The sequence below is a fragment of the Chenopodium album genome, chromosome 5 (genome assembly GCF_948465745.1).
Source record: "Chenopodium album chromosome 5, dcCheAlbu1.1, whole genome shotgun sequence".
In the NCBI taxonomy this organism is placed as follows: Eukaryota; Viridiplantae; Streptophyta; class Magnoliopsida; order Caryophyllales; family Amaranthaceae; genus Chenopodium; species Chenopodium album.
The window spans coordinates 14429524-14452909 of record NC_137838.1 but is presented as its reverse complement, the minus strand read 5'-3'; the positions used below and the strand labels follow the sequence as shown (position 1 = coordinate 14452909).

Genomic DNA, 23386 nt, shown 5'->3' with positions numbered 1-23386 from the left:
ACTGAGATGGAAGGAGAGCCGGGGGCATCGGTTGGGGAAGGTGGGATGGGGGCGGGACCAGAGGTAGGGACCGGAGCAACAATAATTGGGGGAGGCGGGATGGGAGCTGGACCCCCGGCACCAATTGGAGGAGGTGGGATGGGGGCAGGTCCGGGGGGAGGTGGGATGGGGGCAGGTCCGGGGGGAGGGACGGGGGCACCAATTGGGGGAGGTGGGATGGGGGTAGGGACAGGGACAGGGACAGGGACGGGGGCACCAGCTGGGGGAAATGGGGTGCCCCCGCCCCCATGTTGTTTTACGGGGTATAGTACCTTAAAGGTGATGAGTATGGATATACTAGATTGTACGCATTTTACAAGTTTTTATGACGTGGATAAATTAAAAGGAGCGTCGCCTATGGATTGGTCATACGGGTTGAAGTTTAGCTATAGTGTGCCGGATATGGGGTGTGAAAGGTGTACAAAATCAGGAGGGAATTGTGGGTTTGATGTTGAAACTGAAGCATTGCTCTGCCTCTGTCCTGATTCTAACAACTCTACTAGACAATGTGGTATGTATATATTATTGCTTACTCTTCTGTCCTAATTTTTCTCATTACTATATTGTTTTGTTGCCCTTCCCACTATTAACCTTTTGATTTTGAGTAATCACAATTGAAAATTTGAATTAGATACAATTGTTGCTACTTGCTACTGTTGTTAGTGAACTTTATCCGATCCTAGCTAGCGTGCCGGATTTTGATGATTATTGACTTTACTTTAAGAGAGAAAAGGGTTCCTAATAAAATGTCTTTTCTAAATCTCCTATTGTTTGTGCTTTTATCAATTCCTCATTCATTTGCCCTAACCAAAATTGATTTAAACTGATCTAATGAAGTATAAGCTTAATCTATGTAGTACCTCTATTATGCATTCGAGTATATCTGCCTATCTGAAGATAGGGTTATTTTAAATACAAACTTCGTATATTTTTGCACATTAGTAGATTTCAATTAAGCAAATGAAAAAAAAGGTTACTTTTTAAATACTAAATTAATCCTACCTTAAAAAAAAAAAGTTAACCTTGAATTTTTATATCAAACTTTTGAGAATCTAATACTTTATCGCAGTGGTGATTTACAATATAAAACTAATCTATTAATTATATACAAGTATGTATTAATGAAAACAATATTTTTCTTGACCAAAAATCTTTGTTTATTTTAGAAATCCACAAAGATGGACAGTTTCTTTCCCGGTGAAAGGATTATGTGTATGTGTGTGGGTGTGTGATATCAGATAATGTTTGATCTAGTAATAAGAATTGTACTATCTTACAAGGTTGTAGGATCAATCCCACTTTGCTTGCCAACTAGGTTGATCATGAAAAAGAAGTTAACTTCAGGAAAATTTAAGGGCTATACTAGTTCAATTTGAAGCTAAAATAGTTAAAGAAAATTCAAAATGAAACAATGAAATATTGAAAGGGTTTAGATACATTGTAAATTTGTGATTACTCCGTATTTGTTAATTAATTGATTTAAATTTGGATGGCGGGAACATTAAAAAATAATTAGATATTGAAAGGGTTGCCAGCAGGTTGGGGGCAACATAATGAAGAGGCCAACATCCAATGCACTTACTAATGCAATTTTACTAATATAATCAATCAAAAAAAAAAGTGCTAGATAACATGCACATATATTCTTAATATGAGTAATAATTTTGCTTTCTTGCTGGCTGGGTGCAGGTAACGATACGGGTGCTGCTGGTAGTAGTTGGGTGCCATCAATCATACTTCAGGCGATTATTATGTGTTTGGGAGTCCTGCTCCTCTGCTGATGCCCTGTATCAAATATTCAACTCATTATGCAGCTATGCTGTTCACGGTGGTCTAGTCGGATTTAAGTCCTGCTAAATTAGTGTGCCCACACGATCACTTTGGTTTAGGTTGGGTCTAACTAGGGTCGGGTCAGTTTTTGACATTTCTTTGTAAATGTACGGCATTAAAAAGTTCAAATGTAAACAATTTTGTTCTTAGGCTCTTAGCTAGTACTGTAAAATATAACTGCTATCTACTTTTTTGAACGTACGTTTGTTAACTTCAGGATGTTTCAAGATAATCATTGCTTCTTTCATTGTTAGGTAAGAAACTTGGACTAGATTTGATGCATAAGTAAACCAGACTAATTCATAATTCTAAATTATAGTACGAAATTGTTACATTTTTTATGAAGTGATTGAGTACTAATTCATGGTTGCTTAAAACGAAATATCTGATAATACCAATTATCACTAAATACTCCATAATTCATTGTGACTTATGTTTAAAGACTTTAATGGTCAAAAGTCACAAACTTTCAGAACATTTTTTACGATTTTGTATTGAATCTGTTTTATTTGCAGAGCACTATTTAACAACACCTACATCGTGATCAAAATTATAATAAATGGAATATAAAATTAGTATATTATGTACAATTTAATCATGCATCATCTAACAGTACTTGATGTCCATAGTTTACATAATCGTCGTTTTAGTAGATGAATGGTAAGGTCTCAGACATGATGTCCACGGTCCATCTCTCTGCCCCTTGTTCGAATGGTTGTGCTTGTGATGCTGCAGTTTGCTGGACTTCTGAATCAGGTGATACTGCTGGCTCTGCCAGTGGCACGTTTCGTCTATTGATTCCGTCAATCAGCACCAGCATTCTTCTGTACTGTCTTACTGTTGTTCCTTCTTCATCACTAGGCTTATCTGAAAAGAAATATTCAAACAATTTAGCACATCATATAATAACACATACCAACAAAAGTTAAATACATGTTAGCAAAATAAAGTTTTGGTAGAGTTTTGGGTTCACAACGCACATATTTTTATAGCAACTAACAAACAATAGAGTAATGCTCACCCCTTGTTAGCAACATAGAGTTTTGGTTCAAAACGCGCATATTTTTCATAGTGACAACCTATTATAGAGCTATGCATACTCTTTAATCTTTAGATATGTGTACACTATAACTTAAACTGAACCACATTATGCTGAAGATGAACAACACACTAACAAATTTTAAAGGGTCACTCCATATATACCTTCTATTGAGGGCGCGGTAGCCTGATTCTGAACTTGAGCCTGAGCCTGGGCATGAGCCTCGTCAGCAGCAACAAAGGACCATTGAACAAGAGTAGGGGTGACAATGGTGATGAAAGCCCAAACCAAGAATATGAGTACATATGCACCCTTCTTCATTTTTTGTAAGAAACAAGAGGAAAAATGTATGATTTTAGTTGAGAAACGTACGCAAAGGTTTGCAAGTAATAAGGGAAGTATAATTAGTTGGTAAAAAGAGAGAAGAAAAGAAGGTATCCTTAATGAATTAGCTGGCCATGTCTAAGGAGTATGTTGGTTAGAAAAATCAAGACTCCCTTGCATGATAAGGCAATAATTTTCATTTGTCATCACTAAAGTTTTTTCATTTAACAATTAATGTAGCAATCAATTATGTGGTCGTAGCAGCATAGCTCATAGGACTTTAATTATATACTACTCCGTATTAGAAAGAATCAAGTGAGGGTTTAATGGTAGAGCTCTCACCTTCCAACTGTGAGTTCAGGTTCAATTTCAATTTCATCATCCCAACTTTACAGTTGATGGATTATTTTTTATGGAAAATCACATAAATAGGTTTCAGTGTATATTATTAAAGTTTTCTTGAATTCTTGTTGCTTGAGAATTTGAGATCCCTTATAAAATTGTGTAAAGAAAAAAATAACATTCATCCCTAAATTCCCTTTTTACTCTTTTATCTTTTTTATTTTTAAGCTGTACATCCTAATTTTGACTCTGCTTTTATTTTAATATATATATATATACGATCCCGCTCTCTAATCTACTTATTTGTCACATTTCATTAAAAAAACAATTACCTAATTCTCAACGCATCCACTTAAACAACAATTAATAATCAAATACTCCGTATTAACTTATTTTCTAAAACTATGCTACATGATAAGTATCAAGAATAGTAATTATACATTTATACTATAGTCTATGAGACGAAAAGAGATAGACTATACACTTTTATATAGGACCATATGATACCCAACATCCCAACGTTTACATAAATGTCATATTATAATGGTTGGAGTTGGTGTGACATTTTTAGTGGGGATTGTCCGACCTTTTTCTTGTATTACATACATATCATTATCGTTACAGCCAAGATTCATCAATATAATGTTCCATCATTCATGATTACTTGATTAGTATTGGTAATTTGGTATTACGCTATTACTCTATAAGATTAGAGAATAAAGTGAAAACTTGACGACAATATTGTTTAACTTAAATAATTGGATACAATCATATATTTTTACTTCTCATCATTTATTTATTTTATATAATTTGCAATATGCTCTTTGTATTAATAAAATACGAAAAGCTCTAGTGCCAACCTTATTTTAGCTACTTTGGTTAAGATTCTTGTGATGCCTAAATTAGTAAAGCTGTTGACTTTTGTTAGAATTTATAAATAAACAATTGTACGGGAGAAATTTTAAATTACAGGTCTAAGATTACTTTCTCATTTCCTTTTTTTTTTTTATTTTTTTTTTTTATTACAACGTTCAGAATACCATTTTAAAAGAGACATTAACCATAGTATATATACCAATTTATAGAAAAAACATATTTGTATGAGATCATGTTAGATTTCTCTCAATATGTAGTTTCAAATAAGTAACCTTTCAACAATTGAAAATATTGCTCCGAATATCAATCCAATTGGTCTTATATGAACCCGGTCTACAATAAATTATTGTAGACCCAAAATTTGACACTTTCAAATAATATAATCACATTCTCGATGATATAATCGTTTTTTTAGATGATATAATTATCTTTTTATGAGTTATATTTTGAATTACATAATCTCATATTAAACCATTTAATGAGATTATATAATTATCTTTAGGATGATAAAATTTAAAAATCATGTTTTGAATGATGTAATTTACTATTTGATACTTTTTATAATGATAAATTCACTTTTTGAGTTATACATTTACGTAACAGTTTCAAAATGATATAATCACTTTTGTAATAATATAATCACATTCGTATGGTATACAACAAGGTTGGGTCTACAATAAGTTATTGTAGATCGGGTCTATTCTAGTCTTTGTAATATCCATATTATGCATAAAAAATTATGAAAACTCAAATGGGTTAAATATTATGGAATATAGAGTCTCTACCAGAAATTCAGAATCCCCCTAAACTAGTTTTTTTTTTTTTCTTTTCCTTCTTCGAAAGCCCTGTAAATCCTGTAATAAATCCACAATATCGCAAAAAATCATCGAGAATGAGCAAAAATACCAACTCCAAATATCGAATTTTCACTACACTACTCCAGAAGGTGAGAAATCACACTCCAAGACAACCAAATATTAAGGTGCAAGTGAGGAAGAAGGAATAGGCCTGCCATGCAAATCTACCAAGCCTTTATAAATATGATAATACAATATAATCTAACGCGAGTCAATAATTTCATACAAGTATTCAGCTTCACTCTCATCTAAGTCTGTGGAGGTCCTTTCTTCTCTATATACGAATTCAATATATGCATATGAAATTCGACATAAAAATCATCAGAAAAGATATAAAAATCAACTGCAAAAGCTCTAACAACACAGATAATCTCAGCTGTTTCTAGCTCTAATTCTTGCAACACATCAGTCAGGCAGATGTACATAACAGGTACAACTGGATGCTACCGTAGAGTTTTAGAGTATAGCTAAAGCGCTCCTGACTGAGCACAAAGATTGTTTCACCCATTTACTGACTCGTCTAATTGCCCATGTTCCAAAGAATCATCCTATTATAGAAAATTGTTAGAAATCGGAAGATGTAAAAACTGGATTATCATTAGAAAATCTCTGAGGCAGTGCTAAGAACTCACTTTAATACACCCATCTACTGAGTCGTCTAATTGTCCACGTTCCAAAGAATCATCCTATTGGAGAAAATTGTTAGAAATCAAATGTAGAAAATGAATTATCATTAGAAAATCTGTGAGGCAACTCTAAGAACTCACTTTAATACAAACATAAACGTAATGAACATCTGGACTGGCCCCAATGAAATCTTCCAAGTTTTTCCCCTTCTGATTTAGGGGAATAGGTTTTGTAAGCTCCCATTTCTGTTTTTCCTCTTTCACTCCAGGAATTGTTTTTTCTGCATACGCATGTTCGACAAGTGATGTAAAATAGTGAAAACAATAAACTTCTCAGGTAAGCGTAGCGAATAATAAACAACACTTTCTTACAACAGAATGCTCAAGGAAAATGTATATTCATAATTTAGCTACAAAACACGCTCCATATGGAATGCTCGACAGCAATGAAGTTACGGCTTCAACGTAACTTTTCTTTAAAACAATGTATTGTGTGGTTGAATGGATATCCAAATCTTTTATCTCTATGGACCAGCAGAAAACTAGCAGAAGCAGGGCAAATCCTTTCTATGCTGAAACTCAGTTCTTAAGATATACAGATACTCCCTCCGTCCCCTAATGATAGTCCCTTATGGGCAATTTTCACGGGATTAATAACTATAAATAAGAAGTAAAAGTACATAAGAAAGGTAAATTTACATTGGGTATGCAAAATAGTAGAGAGAGAAAGTAATAAAAGTATATGGAAAAACAAACTTTACATGGGAAAGTTAAATTTGCACAAATATTGCTGCAAATTGGAGGGAATCTTGATAAAAAATTAATATCAATGGTTGTTGGAAAAAACAAATGGGGTGAACATTTTGGGACTAAAATTTGGCCAAAAAGGACTATCAATAAGGGACGGAGGGAGTATTCTTAAACAGCTAAAACAGCAAAGTCATTATGAACAAACAATACGTAAATGCACTGGATTGATCAGTGAATCTTCACATCACAAAACACCAACAGAATTTAAGTTTTACAGATATCCCTCATGAGAAGTCCTCTATTGAATTAATCTTATTAATTGTGCTTATTTTAAGTGGAAATAATGTAAAAAAATCCTTATGCATTGATGCAGAGCATTGGAAAAGATAAAGAGGGGTGAAGAAGCCATTTTTTTGTCTTCACTCATTACTATATCTTATGTCTGTCGCGACTCATAAAAGTATTTTGGTACATGTATTAGCGTTAGTATGGTGTGTTATGCCCCAGCACACAGTCTATACTCTATAGAGCTTTGTTCATAAATATTTTTCTTATAGATACACTATTTTAATTGTATCAAAACACACTGCAAGGCAATGTGTAGTTATTAATGTTTCCGCGACTCATAGCCATCTTCTAGCTTAGCTAGTAACTGGCTGCATGAGCACCAAAGCCACCAAAAGCCCTTCAAGTAATTTCTTGAGTCAATAAACATTTTGGCTAGCTTCATATTTAGACACAAATTTTGGTACTTCGGATTGTTTTAGAAATTTTAGGAACATGTCCTAGTGGAAGATAGTTATTACATTTCCTTAGAGAACACAAATTTTTCTTATTGCCTAAGGAATAAGAATTTTCTGTTTTAAGGCTAATTTAAGATCCTTTTGCATGTAGGATTGCATTTTCAAAATTTCAGATTATCATCTAGTTCTAGAAGCTAGAACCCCCCCCCCCCCCCCCCCCAAAAAAAAAAAAAAAAACCCACCCTTTGGCTTAGTGTTGTGATTTCAATGTCTTTAGTTAGTTGATATTTTCAACTTGCCTTGGACTGGTGAGTGTAAAACCTTTACAATATGAGTTGAAGCTAAAGTCATTATTCCTTAGCTGGCGATTATTCTGTAAAGTATAGCCTTTCCAATTAACACATGTGTCTCACATTGATAAAAGAAGAGAGTTAATCACTTTATAAGGCTAAGGACTACTATGGTTATATGGTTTTGGGATGGAATCTTCTTTGGACTTATGAAGTAGATTCTCTCTCTCCGTTTGGGTTCTCTCTCTCCATATTTATATGCACTTCTTGGTAATATTGTCTTTTGAATAATTGTTAGACCTTGTAACATACTCCTATGCCATATGACTAACTTTTCTTATCAATGATATATGCAACTTCATAGAATGCACTATTATTCTTCAATACATAACAAAATACCAATACTAGTCCGTTTAAAAATCAATGCTTAACTTACTCCTTAGTCCCAAGCGAAACCATTAAGTTAATATCTTCAAGTATTATTCATTCAAGTACACAATTTACCAAGGTTTTGGCAGGTGAACACAATGGTAACTTCAAGTTTCTATAAATATCAAGCACAGATGTAACAAACCACATTTAATACAGCCTGGCTTAAAAAAAAATCAAAAAGAGAGAGATAGCTTTAAAAAATTAGACCAAAGTCTCATTTGAAGCAAATCTTACCAATAGATTCCAAAGACTAGATGAGCACATAACATATTTACACAAATAATACAATAAGTATGCAAATGAATATATAATGACCAATAACTGCAAATTTGCAACATAAGAAAGATAAATTTTAGAACATTTTGATAAAGATTCTGCCAACCTATCACATGGAGCTTTATCTTCCACTTGCACGAATTCTTCAGATAACATAAGCGGTATGAGGGTGCTCCATATGTAACCTACAACAGTAAAGAGAATGGTTAGGAGCCTAACAATAGGTATTGAGATAATAATGCTGTATTGATGTGAATGTTGACAAACGACAATAAGACAAATTTCAACTATAGGTACATCTAAAGGATACCGAAAGCAAGGGCTAGTTTGAAAGCCTATATGTGTACTTCCAACAAATTATATTCCAAGATTTTAATGAAGAAAACTTTTAAGAAATAAATCTAACTACAAACAAGAAACGAAAATTTAATATTCAAATAGCATTTAAATCTTTGGTTGAAGGGAAAGGAGAAAGTAAAGAAGACAAGATTACCAGTATATAAACCCCTTTATCCTTGAGGACCCTATAGTTTATCAAATAACTGCTTCAATATATGATCAATGTATACAAAACAAAATCAAACAGAGAACAACAATAGTTCTTTACAGCTTTGATAATATACGTACCGCCCAACTTCCTCAAGCATTTTAGCGGAGTTTGGTTTTGAGTTGTTTCCACACTGTTGAAAGAAAAGCTGTAAGAAACTGGCCCTTGATGAATAAAAAAATTACTTCTCAAACAACACTTACCAGAATAGTATCAAGTGTTCCTGGAAATGAAGTATCAATAAGCCAAATCAGAAGAAAGAAGAGACAAGTATTTCAGAGTTATTCATTTTTTATTTTTTGACAACTGTGATACTTTTCAGAAAGTAAAACAAATACCTTTGTCAATTACTGCATCAAAAGAGCCTGTTTTGAGGGCATCCATTTTTAAAACATCCATAGTAATGTCTGCCAAGTTGTTAAGTGATAGCCAAGTAAGACCCCTGAATTTACCTCACATATATCCTACCACACTTTGTTACACCATCAATAACAAATACCCCGAAAACTCGTACTGTTATTATTTTAAAATACTAAACAAAATAAATACAGTAAGTGTTTTTATTTATAAAAACTAAACAAAAATAAATATAACATAACAAGGATACACTTAAGTTGTGGGTGATCCGAGTATTTTTTCTGCATCTCTTCAATCACGACAGAAGATATATCAATGTTGACAATATCCTCATATCCATCAGCTGCCATTTTTTCACTAAATGCTGCAAAAACATAGAGAAAAATTTAAGAATACACTTCGTATATAATACCAGGCAAGTTCATAGGCAATTTCATGAAAGAGGTCTTTAAAAATACAGAAACGCGGGACAAAATGTGATTCACATAAACTAATGAGAGAATACATTCTTTAAGATTGTCAAATATTCTCCAAGCCCTAAGTCCTAATGTATATCTCTATAAATGGAAAAGACTTTACTGACAAAGAAAAAGTGGAGTAGGAGAAGCCAAGTACTTGAATGTCTCCAATAATGGGGATTCACTGACAAACAGCCTGTTTTGGATCATATATTGCGCTCTTGGATAATCAAGGAGATGGAATTTTCCTCCGTCACTCAATGAGAAAAGGATGACGACTGAAGAAGTGAATACCAACTTTCGAAATAAGTTTGATCGGGTGATAACACAACCATTATCTGTGATAAGTGATTTTAAAGAGGCTAAAAAGTGGAAGAAGAGGACCTTGAGTTAGAGGAGTCTTACACTGGTTTCATAAAAGGGTTTTTTTCCCATAAAGTGTTGTTTGGAAAGCCAAAAAAAAAAATTAAAAATAAAAAATCATCTTGCCTAGCCTAAAATGAGGAGGAAAATCTATGAAGAATAAGGGGGAGCTGATCATTGACCTAAGTAAATCAGTTATGTCTTAGGTACTCGGTAAGAATTACTGGGTACTCTCGGCAGCAAACTCAAATTTATGAGGTGTCTTTTCCATAATGTTGTCCTTTTCTAGTCATTTTATCATCATATCCATATGTTTGCCTCTCTCGTTTCTATCAAATATACGTTAGTTACCATCTATAATAGCTACCACAATGATTATGAACAGCCATATAAGTGTAACTTTTAAAGCAACTCTAAGGTTTTAGTCATTTGAGGAAAGCCTAGCCAGCAATAGCTCTATCAAGCTAGGATTATGGAACAATCGCTAACATATAGCAAATATATTTGGCTTTAGTAACACACATCACCTTACTTCAGCTAACAATACCAGCATTACAATGTTATATACTTGTACTGTTTTTCCTATTTCCTTGTTACCATTGATTTTTCCTATTCCAATAACGCCTTTTTTCTTTAGAAATAGGGAAGTCAATAAGCAAATGGAAAAATTTAGGTGAATTAAGGCTTCAAAATCCTTCAATGAACTAAAAGTTACAAATGACAGGTGAGTTAACTTTGCAACTTAAATCCTTTTAACCCCGGTATTTTTCTAATGGATAACTAGATCAAATTACACTATCAACGTGACTATAAATAACGAATGGATGGAGTAATAATCAACTTAAGCTATCACATGCTTTAGCATTGATTTTTGCAATAGTAATAAAATTAAGCTCTCACAAGCTTAACATTCATTATCATTCGGTCCTAAAATGAAAATATTCAAGCCTAAACATGAAAAACCGAAAATCATTTACCCAAAAAGGCATCATAATCCAATTAATTAAATGATAATCCAAACAAACAATAACAAAATTTGAAATGGGTGTAAATTTCAAACACTTACTACCTCTATTTCTTATTATTTATTTGCAACAAAATATAGGACATTATTTGCGAGACATAAAACATTCCTTTGTTTCAAATAATAAGAAATGGAGGTAGTATAAACAAAATCAATAAACCCACCATCATCAGAATTCTTACATCATACCAAACAACAAAAATTCAACAAAATTCATCAAAATTACAATCAATAAATCAAACCCTTAATCCCATAAGTGGGGTCGGCTACATAAACCAAAATTGATTATTCCGTATAGTCATCCACAAAAATCTTTCTCCTCCCTCCCTTACGATCAAATGTCTCACAACAAAAACAACAACAAAATTATACAATTACTGAAATTAAAATTGGATAAATGGGTGAAGAAGACATACAAGAGTTACCGCAACCGACGACAAGAAGACGGCGATGAGGAGGAGAACAATAGAGATGAAAAAGAGGAGCCAAAGAAGAGTAATTTTGGTACCAATCAAAAGGGGTTTTATCTTGTTTGTATCTTTTATCCCAATATGATGGATCACCATATTTATGTGTTTCTCCCATACCCATTGACATCTCTCTTTCTTCTCTCTAAAATTCAGATGAATTTCTCTCTCTAGAATTGAAAATGGTGGGATTGTTCAGGAAGAAGAAGCAAAGTTAGTTGAGTTGAGGTTGGCGACAAGACAGCCGACAAATGTTCTAATTTAACATGTTTCACTGTTTTGTCCTTTGATCTATTCAGGGCTCTTTGCTATTTATCGTTTTCCGAGGGTAATTTGGTCATTTAGTTGCTTTATACTTCGTACGAGTATGTTCTTTTGATTGAAAATAATTTCAGTATTTCACGTTATTGTTGAGTCTTTGGATCATTGGATGGACACGTTTGTGTAATCAGAAATTGAGGAGAATGAAGTTTTTTTTATATTGGGATTATCCCAAAATAGTTTGTAATTAATAAGCAAAATCAAATGAAAGTACTCCGTATTTGGTAGCGTTGATATTGTACTCCCTCCGTTCCTTTTTTTATAGTTCCTTATTGATAAATTTTAGTCCCAAAATATTTATCGTATTTACTTTTTCAACAACCATTAATATTAATTTTTTACTAAAATTCTCCCCAATTTGCAATAATATTCGTACAAATTTAACTTTTCCATGTAAATTTGTTTTCCCATGTACTTTTATTACTTTCTCTCTCTACTTTTTTGCATACCTAATGTCAATTTACTTTTTCAATGTACTTTAACTATTCTTATTTGTATTTATTAATTCTCGTGAAAAATGCCCATAAGAGACTATCAAAAGGAGACGGAGGGAGTACTAGTGTGGAAAAGTGTAGTCAAAATTCATAGTGTATTTTGAAGGATTTAAAAAGAAAATGTATTTATTTATTTACTCTCTCCGTATTTTTTTAAGTGTTACAGTTTGACCGACACATAGTTTTAGAAAGTTTTAATTGAATTAAATAAAATAAGAGGCGGGGTAGTTGGAGCTTTAAAAAATTGTAAAAAAAATAATGAGGTTAAAAATTTATTAAAAAGTAATGAATGTGAGAGAAAATATATAATTAAAAAAAAAAGTAGAATTGGGTTTGGGTGGGAACCATGAGAGGAGAGAGATTTAATATTTTATTGTAGCTTTTTGCCAAAAAATAAAGTGTAACACTTATTAAAACATGGCCGAATTTGATAAGTGTAACACTTACTAAAACACGAAGGGAGTAGGAAAAAAGGAATCAAAGAGAAGTCATCTAGATACAGATGATGTCAACGGCCTTTTATTTTTAAGTGCAAAAGTACTCTATAATAGTTATAAATACCAAGCCTCGAGTTTTAAATTTTACCATATCAATGCAAAAAAATGTACCAAAAGCCTTTATTGACGAATGTCTGTCAACTCCCAATTTAACTAACCCTAAATCTTCTTTTTATTTCTCAATAACCTCAATTAATTAAGAATTTTTTTTATATGGTATCTAGATATTTTAGTTTATCTAAATCAATCAAATATTCAAAGTAAGTGTTGGCTTAGTGGAATCTAAAGGATAGGGGATAGGGATAATGAGATGGCGAGAACACAAGTTTAATGTTGGTTTGGGGAGGGGGGGATTAGAGGAGGGATAAGGATTGGGAATTAAAAATACACACCATATATGCCTTTAATGAAGTAAGGAAAGGAAAGTAGAAAAGAATTAATAAGGGTATATTGGTAACTTTACTACATATCTCATTTTTTTTCCTAACTCGTAGGAATTTTCAAATATTAATAACGTGTCTATATCTTTTCACTTGCAACACTTTGATTCATTCGCATACTTTACTTTGGCCTGTTTCAATGATTTACACGTTGAGAAAAAACAGTCGTGTGGATCTTGTTAGATTCGTTCAGTTTATGTTTTTCTAATTTAACTTTTTTTTTTTTTTTTACTATATCATTTTTCTTTATTGGTAATTAAAGATATTTGTGATTGAAATAATGTATTGACAAATGTGAAATCAAATGTGAAATAATGTATTGACAAATGTGAAATAATATTTGTACATAGTATCTTTATCCCACATTAATTTCCTAACTTCAATTCATAATTTTATTTCTATCCATATCCTTCATGCCAAATACCAATAAAATGAATTGAATTTTGAAAGAAGGTGAAGAGAACAAGTCTACACTTTGTCAACACATCTCAGATGTAGATGGATCATGATTCATGGATCATGGATGGATGAGTGTGATGACCCAACTAACCAAATCTTATTTTAACACACAGCTAACAGCTTATAGCTCATCTACCTTGCTTCCTCGCAAATATATGGAGTAAACTTTGAATAATAAATCACTGCACCTAACAACTTCCGCCCGCTCAATCTTCACCCACAATTCCCATCTACCTCTCTCTATTTCTCTCTTTCTCTCTCCATTTTCCTGTAATTTGTGATTTGAAGATGGCAAGAAAGAAGATCAGAGAGTATGATTCCAAGAGACTTCTGAAGCAACATCTTAAACGAATTGCTGGCATTGATTTACCCATTTGCTCTGCTCAAGTATAATTCTTTCTCATTTTTTATTCTATTCTTATTATATTTGTGTTAAATTTTGATTAAAGATTGAACCTTTGATACCCTTTTGATGTTTTGTTAATGTGGGTAGATCAATATGTTCTTATGATTGTTTTGGTTGATGGGGTGGTTTGATTTGACTCATTTGATTTGATCTGTTGTTTTTTGCTTGAATGTTGTGGACGATTGTTGGTTTCAATAATTCAATTTGGATTGGGGTTTCATTAGGATTATATATATGCATAATTAGGAATCTATGCATGATTTGATCTGGTTAGAGTTAATTAACATTTTTCAATTTGGTGCTTGTTTGGTGAAGGAAAGTTCAGGAATTTGTTGACATTTTTATTTTCTTCAATTTGTGTAACTTGTAGATTTGATTGTATTAGATGTGTTATAATTCTGTAGTTGTCACTCTTTTTGAGAAGCATTGAATTGATGTTGAGTTATGAGCTTGAAATTGGCAACTGATGGATTCAAATTTTCAATTATTTGTGAACTTGTACTCTAATTATACTGCTAGAAGGTTTTTTATGGAGAACTGTAGAGATGGAAATGGAATGATCTGTAGGAAAATGCTTAAGGCTTACTTTGATTCATCAGTGTTAATTGGTGTAGAGATGGAAATGGAATGATCTGTAGGAAAACGCTTAAGGCTTACTTTGATGCATCAGTGTTAATTGGTTTGTGATTATCCAGGTAACAGGATCCACAGACTTCACTCAATTAGTGAATGACGAGACATGGCTTTCGTCTTCAAGATTGGTTGTGAAACCAGATATGCTTTTTGGTAAGCGTGGTAAGAGTGGTCTCGTGGCTTTGAATTTGGACTTGGCTCAAGTTGCCGAGTTTGTGAAAGAACGAATTGGGAAAGAGGTAAACTGCTACTTTTGTACATGCTCATTATTGCTTCATATGTAAGGTATTTTTCTGTAACACGGTCAGCAATTACTTTCAGGTTGAGGTTGGGGGTTGCAAGGCACCTGTTACCACCTTTATCGTTGAACCATTTATCCCTCACGAGCAAGAGTTTTATCTCTCCATAGTATCTGAAAGGCTCGGTTGCACTGTTAGCTTCTCTGAGTGTGGTGGTATTGAAATTGAAGAGAACTGGGACAAGGTACACTATAACCTGTTAAGCTAAACTTGGGCTCCTTAATCAATCACAGTATCCTCTACTAAGCATCTCATGTAAAATTATGGTGCTTGAAATGTGCAGGTTAAGACCATCTTTTTGCCAACAGAGAAACCCTTGACTAGTGAGACTTGTGCTCCACTGATTGCTACACTTCCTTTGGAGGTAGGCCGGTCCCTTCACATCAAGTTTCTGCCAATTTGAAAACTGGAAAGATATGATTTTATGTTTTGAAATAAATTTTTATTTTATGCCATCTGTGTAATCATGTTTTTGATACAATTGTGTCAATACTCTATATTTCTAGTGAGTTACATAACGAAGACTAAATTGTGCTTTTTAAGCTTTTGTATTGTGCTAGACTGTTTTTCATGTGTTGATTTACCTTATTTTGGCGCTTATTATCTTTATTTCTTACAGACACGAGGAAAAATTGGCGATTTCATCAAGGGTGTCTTTGAAGTTTTCCAAGGTATGATATGCATTCATATTTATCTTTGCTGAGTACTTCTACACAAATAATCAAATGTTATTTCATTATTTTTGAATTTTTATATAGTTTTGTGCTCTATGGTATGATATGCATTCATGTTTATCTTTGCTGAGTACTTCCACACAAATAATCAAATGTTATTTCATTATATCTTTGAATTTTTATATAGTTTGTGCTCTATCATTTGCTATAATTTTTACTGTTGTTGGATATCAATATTATGGGACTTTTCGTAAGAATCATTTATTTTTCCTTATTTTCATTCATTTATTTGACTTACAGATCTGGACTTTAGCTTCCTGGAGATGAATCCCTTTACATTGGTTAATGGGGAACCTTTACCATTGGACATGAGGGGAGAACTCGATGATACTGCTGCTTTCAAGAACTTTAAAAAGTAGGCTAAGTTTTCTTAATGTACATCAATCAAGAAATCCTGGGTTTTATCTTCAGAAAACATTTTTTTCATATGTTTACTTTCTTCCAACTTGTAGGTGGGGCGACATAGAGTTCCCATTACCTTTTGGCCGAGTCTTAAGCTCTACTGAAGACTATATCCATTCTTTGGATGAGAAGGTATGTTCCATGATATTTTATCTACATTTTACTGCTAGAATACTGTCTTTTGGAATGTCTGTGATAATACGTTATTTTCCCTGTACTTCCTTATTTCATTCATTTACTGCTAGAAATTAGGTTAATTTAACGACTTTTTACTAACAAACCCATGTTTAGAGTCATATGGCATATATAAGGTTAGGAAGTACATACCTTAAGCCATATGGTGGTTTGTTGCTAATGTTACCATCAGAATTGGTCTTATAATTGAGGACTCTAAAGGATTACATGTCCCCTTTTTCCGAGATGATATTCTTTTCACTGCCTTATTTTAGAACTGAAGTATCAATTTAAGTATATAATGCTTCCTTTACCTTGCAGACAAGTGCATCTTTGAAATTCACCATTTTGAACCCAAAAGGACGCATTTGGACTATGGTTGCTGGAGGTGGTGCAAGTGTTATATATGCTGACACCGTAAGTTCATAACTAAAATATCGTCTCTGCAACTTTCTTTGTCATTATTTTGTACTTTTGTATATGTCTAGGTGTTTATGCCTTTAAATTTTACCAGGTTGGAGACTTAGGTTATGCATCAGAACTTGGTAATTATGCCGAGTACAGTGGTGCTCCAAATGAAGAAGAGGTCCTAAACTATGCTCGAGTAGTTATTGATGTAAGAGTCTATCATAAATTGCTTTCATGCTAGTCGAATACTTTATCATTTTCTCTTGGTGTTCTGTCAAACAAATAAGAACAATCTCTATGCTGCAGTGTGCCACAGCAAACCCTGATGGTCGTAAAAGGGCTCTATTGATAGGAGGGGGTATTGCTAACTTTACTGATGTCGCTGCTACATTTAATGGAATCATTAGAGCCTTGAGAGAAAAGGTAATCCCAAATCTCATATCCCAAAATCGGAGCACTATGTCTTTGTTCTATAGTTCTTACAATCTGTCCCTTCTTTTCGGGGAACTATCTGACAGGAATCCAAACTTAAGGCAGCAAGAATGAATCTTTTTGTTAGAAGAGGTGGTCCAAACTATCAAACAGGTCTTAAAAAAATGCGTGCACTTGGTGAGGAGCTTGGGGTCCCTATCGAGGTAAGCTATTCATATCTACAGTTTACAGTGTTTTTCAGTCTCTGAGTTGTGAAATTCAACTTCTCTATACTGCAAAGGGAATGAATCTGGGTAACATTTTTGTTTTAAAAACTTAGGAATTTGCAGATGTTATAGATTTATTAGTTGAGCTTAGACCACATGACAATGGTCTGAACTATAGCCATTGTGTAGTACACTTTACACCTAGACCAGTAACATGATTCGATACTCTAAATTTTCTCTTTTCCTGAACGATCTATATGTGCAGGTATATGGCCCTGAGGCAACCATGACTGGCATTTGCAAGCAAGCAATTGATTGCATTATGGCTCAGGAATAAACAAGTGTTTGCTATGTTTAAATGAACAATTTTATACATCTTTTTTAAAAGGGATAAACCCGATACAAACTGAGAAATTGTTCGAGAACATGAGTTTTCTGTCAATAGACTTCATTACTCAAGTGTACTACTTCGGTTGTAACTAAGTGATGCTTCTATATTGGGAACTAGTTTTATGATTTTGTTGATTGATGGAGGAAAAGGCCTAGTCTATGAGCAAGCTTGGTTTTGTTATTTCAATCCAGTGCTTTCTTTGATTAAATTTCTCCATTTTTATTACTTGTACTGCATATTTCTTAAATTTAGGCTCTGGCTCATCTGATTTTGTCTGAAATTTTGTTATTTGAACTTATCTAAAATTATGTTGTACTATTTTGTATGAACTTATCTGAACTTATATTCTTTTGAATATAAGTTTAAATAGGATAACCCTTTTTTTTTTTTTTTTGACGGGATAAATAGGATAGCCCTTAGTACCATAATTTTGATTCATTCTCACCAACGTCTTTGCATTTTGTACAATATTCATATATAAACTTTACTCATATTTTTTACTAATATATAATTTATCTATAACTAATACTAAAGTAGCAACCGCTGACATAATTCATTTATCCATATTGTACAAGTGTCAACTTCTCCGTTAATTTTTTCCCACCAAAACTTTTTTTCTCTTTTACATTTTTTTATGGAAAAAACTAAATATTAACTCCAAAATAATTTAATACAGCATACTATACAAATAACTCTTCACAATTTTATTTTTTTGAACGGTTTCACAATTTTTTTTTTAATAAACCTTTTGACAACCATTTACCCAATGAAATATTAATTTATGTTTTTTTTAATGGATTATTGTTTTATATAGCTCTTTTTTCACTATATATGTGTATCGCACGGGAGCTAATCTAGTTAACAAATATTATTATGTATTATGTTGTTGGATTAATCACAATATCTACTTTTAAAAATAATTTTTTTTAATTAACAGTTTATTAAAAATATTGATGATTAACATTGTGTCTTGACAAATGTGCTACTTAAAATGATGCATTTAAGCGCAATACTACTTTCATCTCCCCCAAAGTTGATGGATGGTCGCTAAAGTGCTCATGCATATGATATGCTTGATCGCTAGAAAAAATGTTGGTCATGAGGAAAGAGAACTGCAGATTTGCATTAATATTTGAAAAGAAATAAAAATGGCCAAATTGGGCAATGACTAGGGCTTGCCCATGACTAAAATCAAGCTGTTAGGCAAAGTTTCCTAGAGCGCCACGTGGATGTTGAATGGCTTGCATCCCCAAGTTGTTAAGGGACTTTGTTGCTAAAAACAAAATAACGATAAAATGTATGGGGGTAAAAGTAAGAGAGAAACTTTATGACCAAACTTTTTGGGAGCAATTTGGCAAAAAGGCTACACATACAAAGCAAGTATGTGTAGGCCCACATACAAAGCTTGCTGGCAGCTTCTCATTGGGTTACTTAATGGGGCCCACTCTCACCCAAAAACCAAATTTCAGCCAAAAAATTCAGCTAAAAGTTCAAATTTCACCCAAATTTTCAACCTGCATATTTTGAAATTGAAATTTTTTTTTTTCCTTTTTTTTTTGTTCAATTTTTTTTTTTTTTTAGCATTTCAAAAAAAAAAAAAAAAAAAGGGTTTTGTTCTTCTCTGTCGCCGCCATCTTCTTCAATTACTCCAAATTTTTTTTTACAACTTCATCTTTTTTGCTCGGATGTGTAACCAATTGATCCTGTTGTTCATCCTTTCATATTGAAAGGCCTTTTTGTTGAATTTTTATGGAAGCTTTGATGGTGTTCACTCAGAATAATTGAATCTTTTTGGGTGTATAATCAACGAAATTTACATTCCAAATAATAGTTGTGTCTAGTCTTGAACACTGATTTATGGTCATGTTATTAATTTATAGTGGATTTGTGTGTTGTATCCATTAACAATCGACAAATTTTTCCCCCAATGTAAAAAGATAAATTTCCCCAAATGTAAAAACAAAAATTGTGAAATTTTACATTGTTGGAAAAAATAACATATGATTCGTCAATAATGGATAAGATTATAATTGACCTTAGTCATTCAATATTCAAGCTTGAAGGATCATTCCGGCGATTAAAATGGCTAAAATGTTGATTTGCAGGGAAGACGACGAAAAGGACAAGTCGAACGCCGTATTTTGAAAATTAATCAGTAACAAATACTGGAAACTTAGTAATACAATTCCTATACGTTGACAACTTATAAATTGTTACTAAATAATTTTTTAAACAAGTACATAAGTGTAACTTATAACGAAAATAATAACTACATAAGTACCGCTTGACCACTCACACATCGGTACGGCTTTATCGTTTAAGCATGGGATCGGAAAAAAAAAATTCAAATTCGCCAGCTCGAGCGGTTATGAGTTTGAGAGGGACCAAGGAACGCGGATGAATTTATGGTCATCGAGAAACACCTCCACGCGGTTTTCTTTTTTCCAATTAACGTCTGCGGTAGGATACGTGTGCCATTGTATTGAGTCTATGAAAAGTGCGGGGCAACCCCCCCCCCCCCCCCAAGTGTGGGCCAACCCCGTATCAATCTATATATGAGACTCGATCCCTACACAATTTATTGTATCAATCTGTGAATATTACGGTTGCATAAACTCAAATCTGTAATACCAAATCTTTAGCATCGGATTCAAGCCTATATATGATATGTATTCCACGCGGTTTTCTTTTTTCCAATCAATGTCTGCGACAGGTTACATATTCCTTTGTATGTTGCCGATAACAAGTGTGGGGCAACCCCACCCTCTGTTCGATATGTGCCATAACCGTCATGAGCGTTTAATCTATGCACATGTGTTTACTTCCTGATAATCTAGTGTAAGGCGTTTCATTCGGAGACTTATATCAATTTTATCTGTCGGTGCTTGCTTAGCCTAAGCTTTGAGTAATCATCTCAATACTTGTCTCCTTTATGACAAATAATTTTTCTTTTTTCTTGAAATTGTGATAGTTATAGCGCGAATTGAACAAGGTAGGGTTGGCCCACACTTATTATTGGCTGAGTGAAGAATATGTTTGAATTTCTCCAACATAGTACAGTACAAGATCCCATTAACAGGAATCACACCACCAGCCTCTCTCCGGCTGTGAGAAAATAAATTGGTGGGCACCGCTGTTTAATTTATTCTCTTTATTCAATATTTACAAGTAACAAAAAAAATGTTCAGCGAGACAGACGACATCATGTCGCTTATTTGTATAATAGTGTCCCTTGTGTAGTATTATTTGCACGTAAATGTCTATGCCAATGTTAAATTTTGTATTTTTTTTATTGCACCTAAAATATTTCCAGTTACTGGACTACAAGTATTTTTATCAATCTATAATGACTAGTTTCCGATTAAACCTTATTTTTACCTATTTTCATTTCCTTTATATATATATATATATATATATATATATATATATATATATATATATATATATATATATATATATATATATATATATATATATATATATATTTATTTATATATATATATATATATAGAAATGGACCTCATTTTAAAGAACTCTTTTTACCAATGATTTATATGACGGAAGTAACTACATAAGTACCGCTTGGTAAGGGAAATTTAATAGTTTTAGGCAGGTACCGAAAACCTTAGTGTGCCCAGCGGTGTGCATACAGTCCGCTGCACGTATTCCGTAGGGATAGTTTATATTCTGTGCCCTTTAGTTGGGAGTAGGTCTAATCACTTAAACGAGCGACGAAGCTGATTATCTTCAATTCCGTGCCATTTAGATGTGGTCACAATCACGAAAGCTTCGGGTTTAGTATCCCTTTCCCCGGAATTGGCTTAAAATTTTAGTCCGCGACCAAGTGAAATGGGTAGTTCGGCAACAACATATGCTTTAGCGGTAACATCATAAGTGTCGCTTGGTAAGGGACATGTAATCGTTTCATGCAGGAGCGACAATGAATTCAAAAAAGCAGTGTATTCCGAAGTTCTAACCTATTCTAGAGGGTCGCCACAGCTGGGCCCGGAGGCGTAGGGAAGGTCGTGAAACACCACATCCGCTTATTTCCGGCATACTACATTAACGAGCGATGCAGGCCCGGCTGCCAAACTAGCCTTCTCACATCCACCCCTAAGTGAGTGTCGAGTTTCTTGGAACATTTAAGGAATGCCGAAAGCAGTCGAAATCGCTGAGAGGGGTGCTTGGGAACGTGTTCACTCCGTCTACCTTGAAATCCCACCGACCCCCTAACTAAATGCGATCAAGACTCAGCGTAACAACTTCGTTCGAAAATGAAGATGTACCGTGGAAACTCCTATTTTTAGCCAAACACACATCGGTACGGCATCATGTCGCCTATTTGTAACTAGTATGCATCATGTCGCTTATTTGTATAATAGTGCTTTCAATATTTCTCACGTTTGCAGAGGAGAAACCACTGTTGCTCAACTATTAGCAAGGTGGCGGGATACTCGTCACAGTTCAGAAATTATTTATGTTCACTCTATTCCGCAAGGTGTCTTAACCTTGGCGAATGGCAAGGATCTATTTAGAATAAAATGTCATGCTTCCCTCACATACCTCAAATTAAAATATTTACCTCGGACATGGGCAATTGTGATGGTGGTGATACTACAAAATACATATTTGTTACTAATGAAATATTAAACGTTCCACTGTTTTCAAGGATTATGGAATAATGCATACTAAAATTATTTTTTCAATTACAAACTTGATAATCAAAATACATGAGGATTTCTTGATTTCATGAATACCAAAACTTAATTTCACAGAATGTTGCTGTGAACAATCCTTGAAAACAATCCTAATTGGGAAGCTATGTACTAAAAGAAATTACAACGATGATGCTTTCAAAAGAACTATGCAATAGGTGTAGGCGCTGACTCATAATTTGATTATTCGCTCAATTGGACCAAATCTCCATGCCTTTCAATTCTTCCATTGTAGGGTAGGGATAAGGAGAAAGCTCTTAATGGACTACCATGGTGTTGGGAGAACCACCTTCTGATGTTGAAGGAAATTACAGGAGACAAACAACCCAAAAGTATTCCCTTAACGCACTTGCCTTTCTGGATTAGAGTCTTCAATTTGCTTTTTAATTGTGCATCGGAAGATATAAAATCCCTAAGAACGGATTAGGGGAATATCTGGAAATCGAAGACGATTTTTTGGGTTAAATCGTTTCCGAAAAGTTTGAATCATGATTGATGTTCGTAAACCTCTTAGACAACATCAATGGATTAAAGATAAACAGGGAAAGGAAGTGAAGGTGGAATTTAAGTATGAAATATTGCCATATTTTTGTTTTGCTTGTGGTATAATTCACGAAATAACAAAATGTAACATGAATTGCAGATTTAGATATTGAAAAAAAAAAAATTAAACATGAAACAAGAGAATCCATCATTTAAATAAGGTGAAACACATGAATAATTGTCGAGATGATG

General features: G+C 33.5%; 3 protein-coding genes across 3 annotated transcripts; 1 reads left to right on the top strand and 2 right to left on the bottom strand.

Moving 5' to 3' along the window:
- Positions 1 to 2410: 2410 nt before the first annotated feature.
- LOC145630493 (uncharacterized) lies at positions 2411 to 3455 on the bottom strand. Its single transcript, XM_081682759.1, has 2 exons — positions 3073 to 3455; positions 2411 to 2736 (listed from the first exon to the last, which is right to left on the bottom strand). Exons 1-2 carry the CDS (start codon positions 3227 to 3229, stop codon positions 2516 to 2518), a joined length of 378 nt encoding a protein of 125 aa, XP_081538885.1. The 5' UTR covers positions 3230 to 3455; the 3' UTR covers positions 2411 to 2515.
- A 2004-nt stretch (positions 3456 to 5459) lies between these two features.
- LOC145630492 (uncharacterized) lies at positions 5460 to 11852 on the bottom strand. The gene is made up of 10 exons (XM_081682758.1): positions 11590 to 11852; positions 9579 to 9692; positions 9310 to 9378; positions 9175 to 9194; positions 9052 to 9104; positions 8918 to 8948; positions 8531 to 8609; positions 6075 to 6214; positions 5940 to 5993; positions 5460 to 5855 (listed from the first exon to the last, which is right to left on the bottom strand). Exons 1-10 carry the CDS (start codon positions 11768 to 11770, stop codon positions 5808 to 5810), a joined length of 789 nt encoding a protein of 262 aa, XP_081538884.1. The 5' UTR covers positions 11771 to 11852; the 3' UTR covers positions 5460 to 5807.
- A 2175-nt stretch (positions 11853 to 14027) lies between these two features.
- Positions 14028 to 18161, top strand: LOC145631953 (ATP-citrate synthase alpha chain protein 2). The gene is made up of 12 exons (XM_081684190.1): positions 14028 to 14238; positions 14953 to 15129; positions 15212 to 15373; positions 15473 to 15553; positions 15809 to 15860; positions 16164 to 16278; positions 16376 to 16457; positions 16821 to 16916; positions 17014 to 17115; positions 17214 to 17330; positions 17426 to 17542; positions 17811 to 18161. The coding sequence occupies exons 1-12, from the start codon at positions 14140 to 14142 to the stop codon at positions 17880 to 17882; spliced, it is 1272 nt and encodes a 423-aa protein (XP_081540316.1). The 5' UTR covers positions 14028 to 14139; the 3' UTR covers positions 17883 to 18161.
- Positions 18162 to 23386: the final 5225 nt, after the last annotated feature.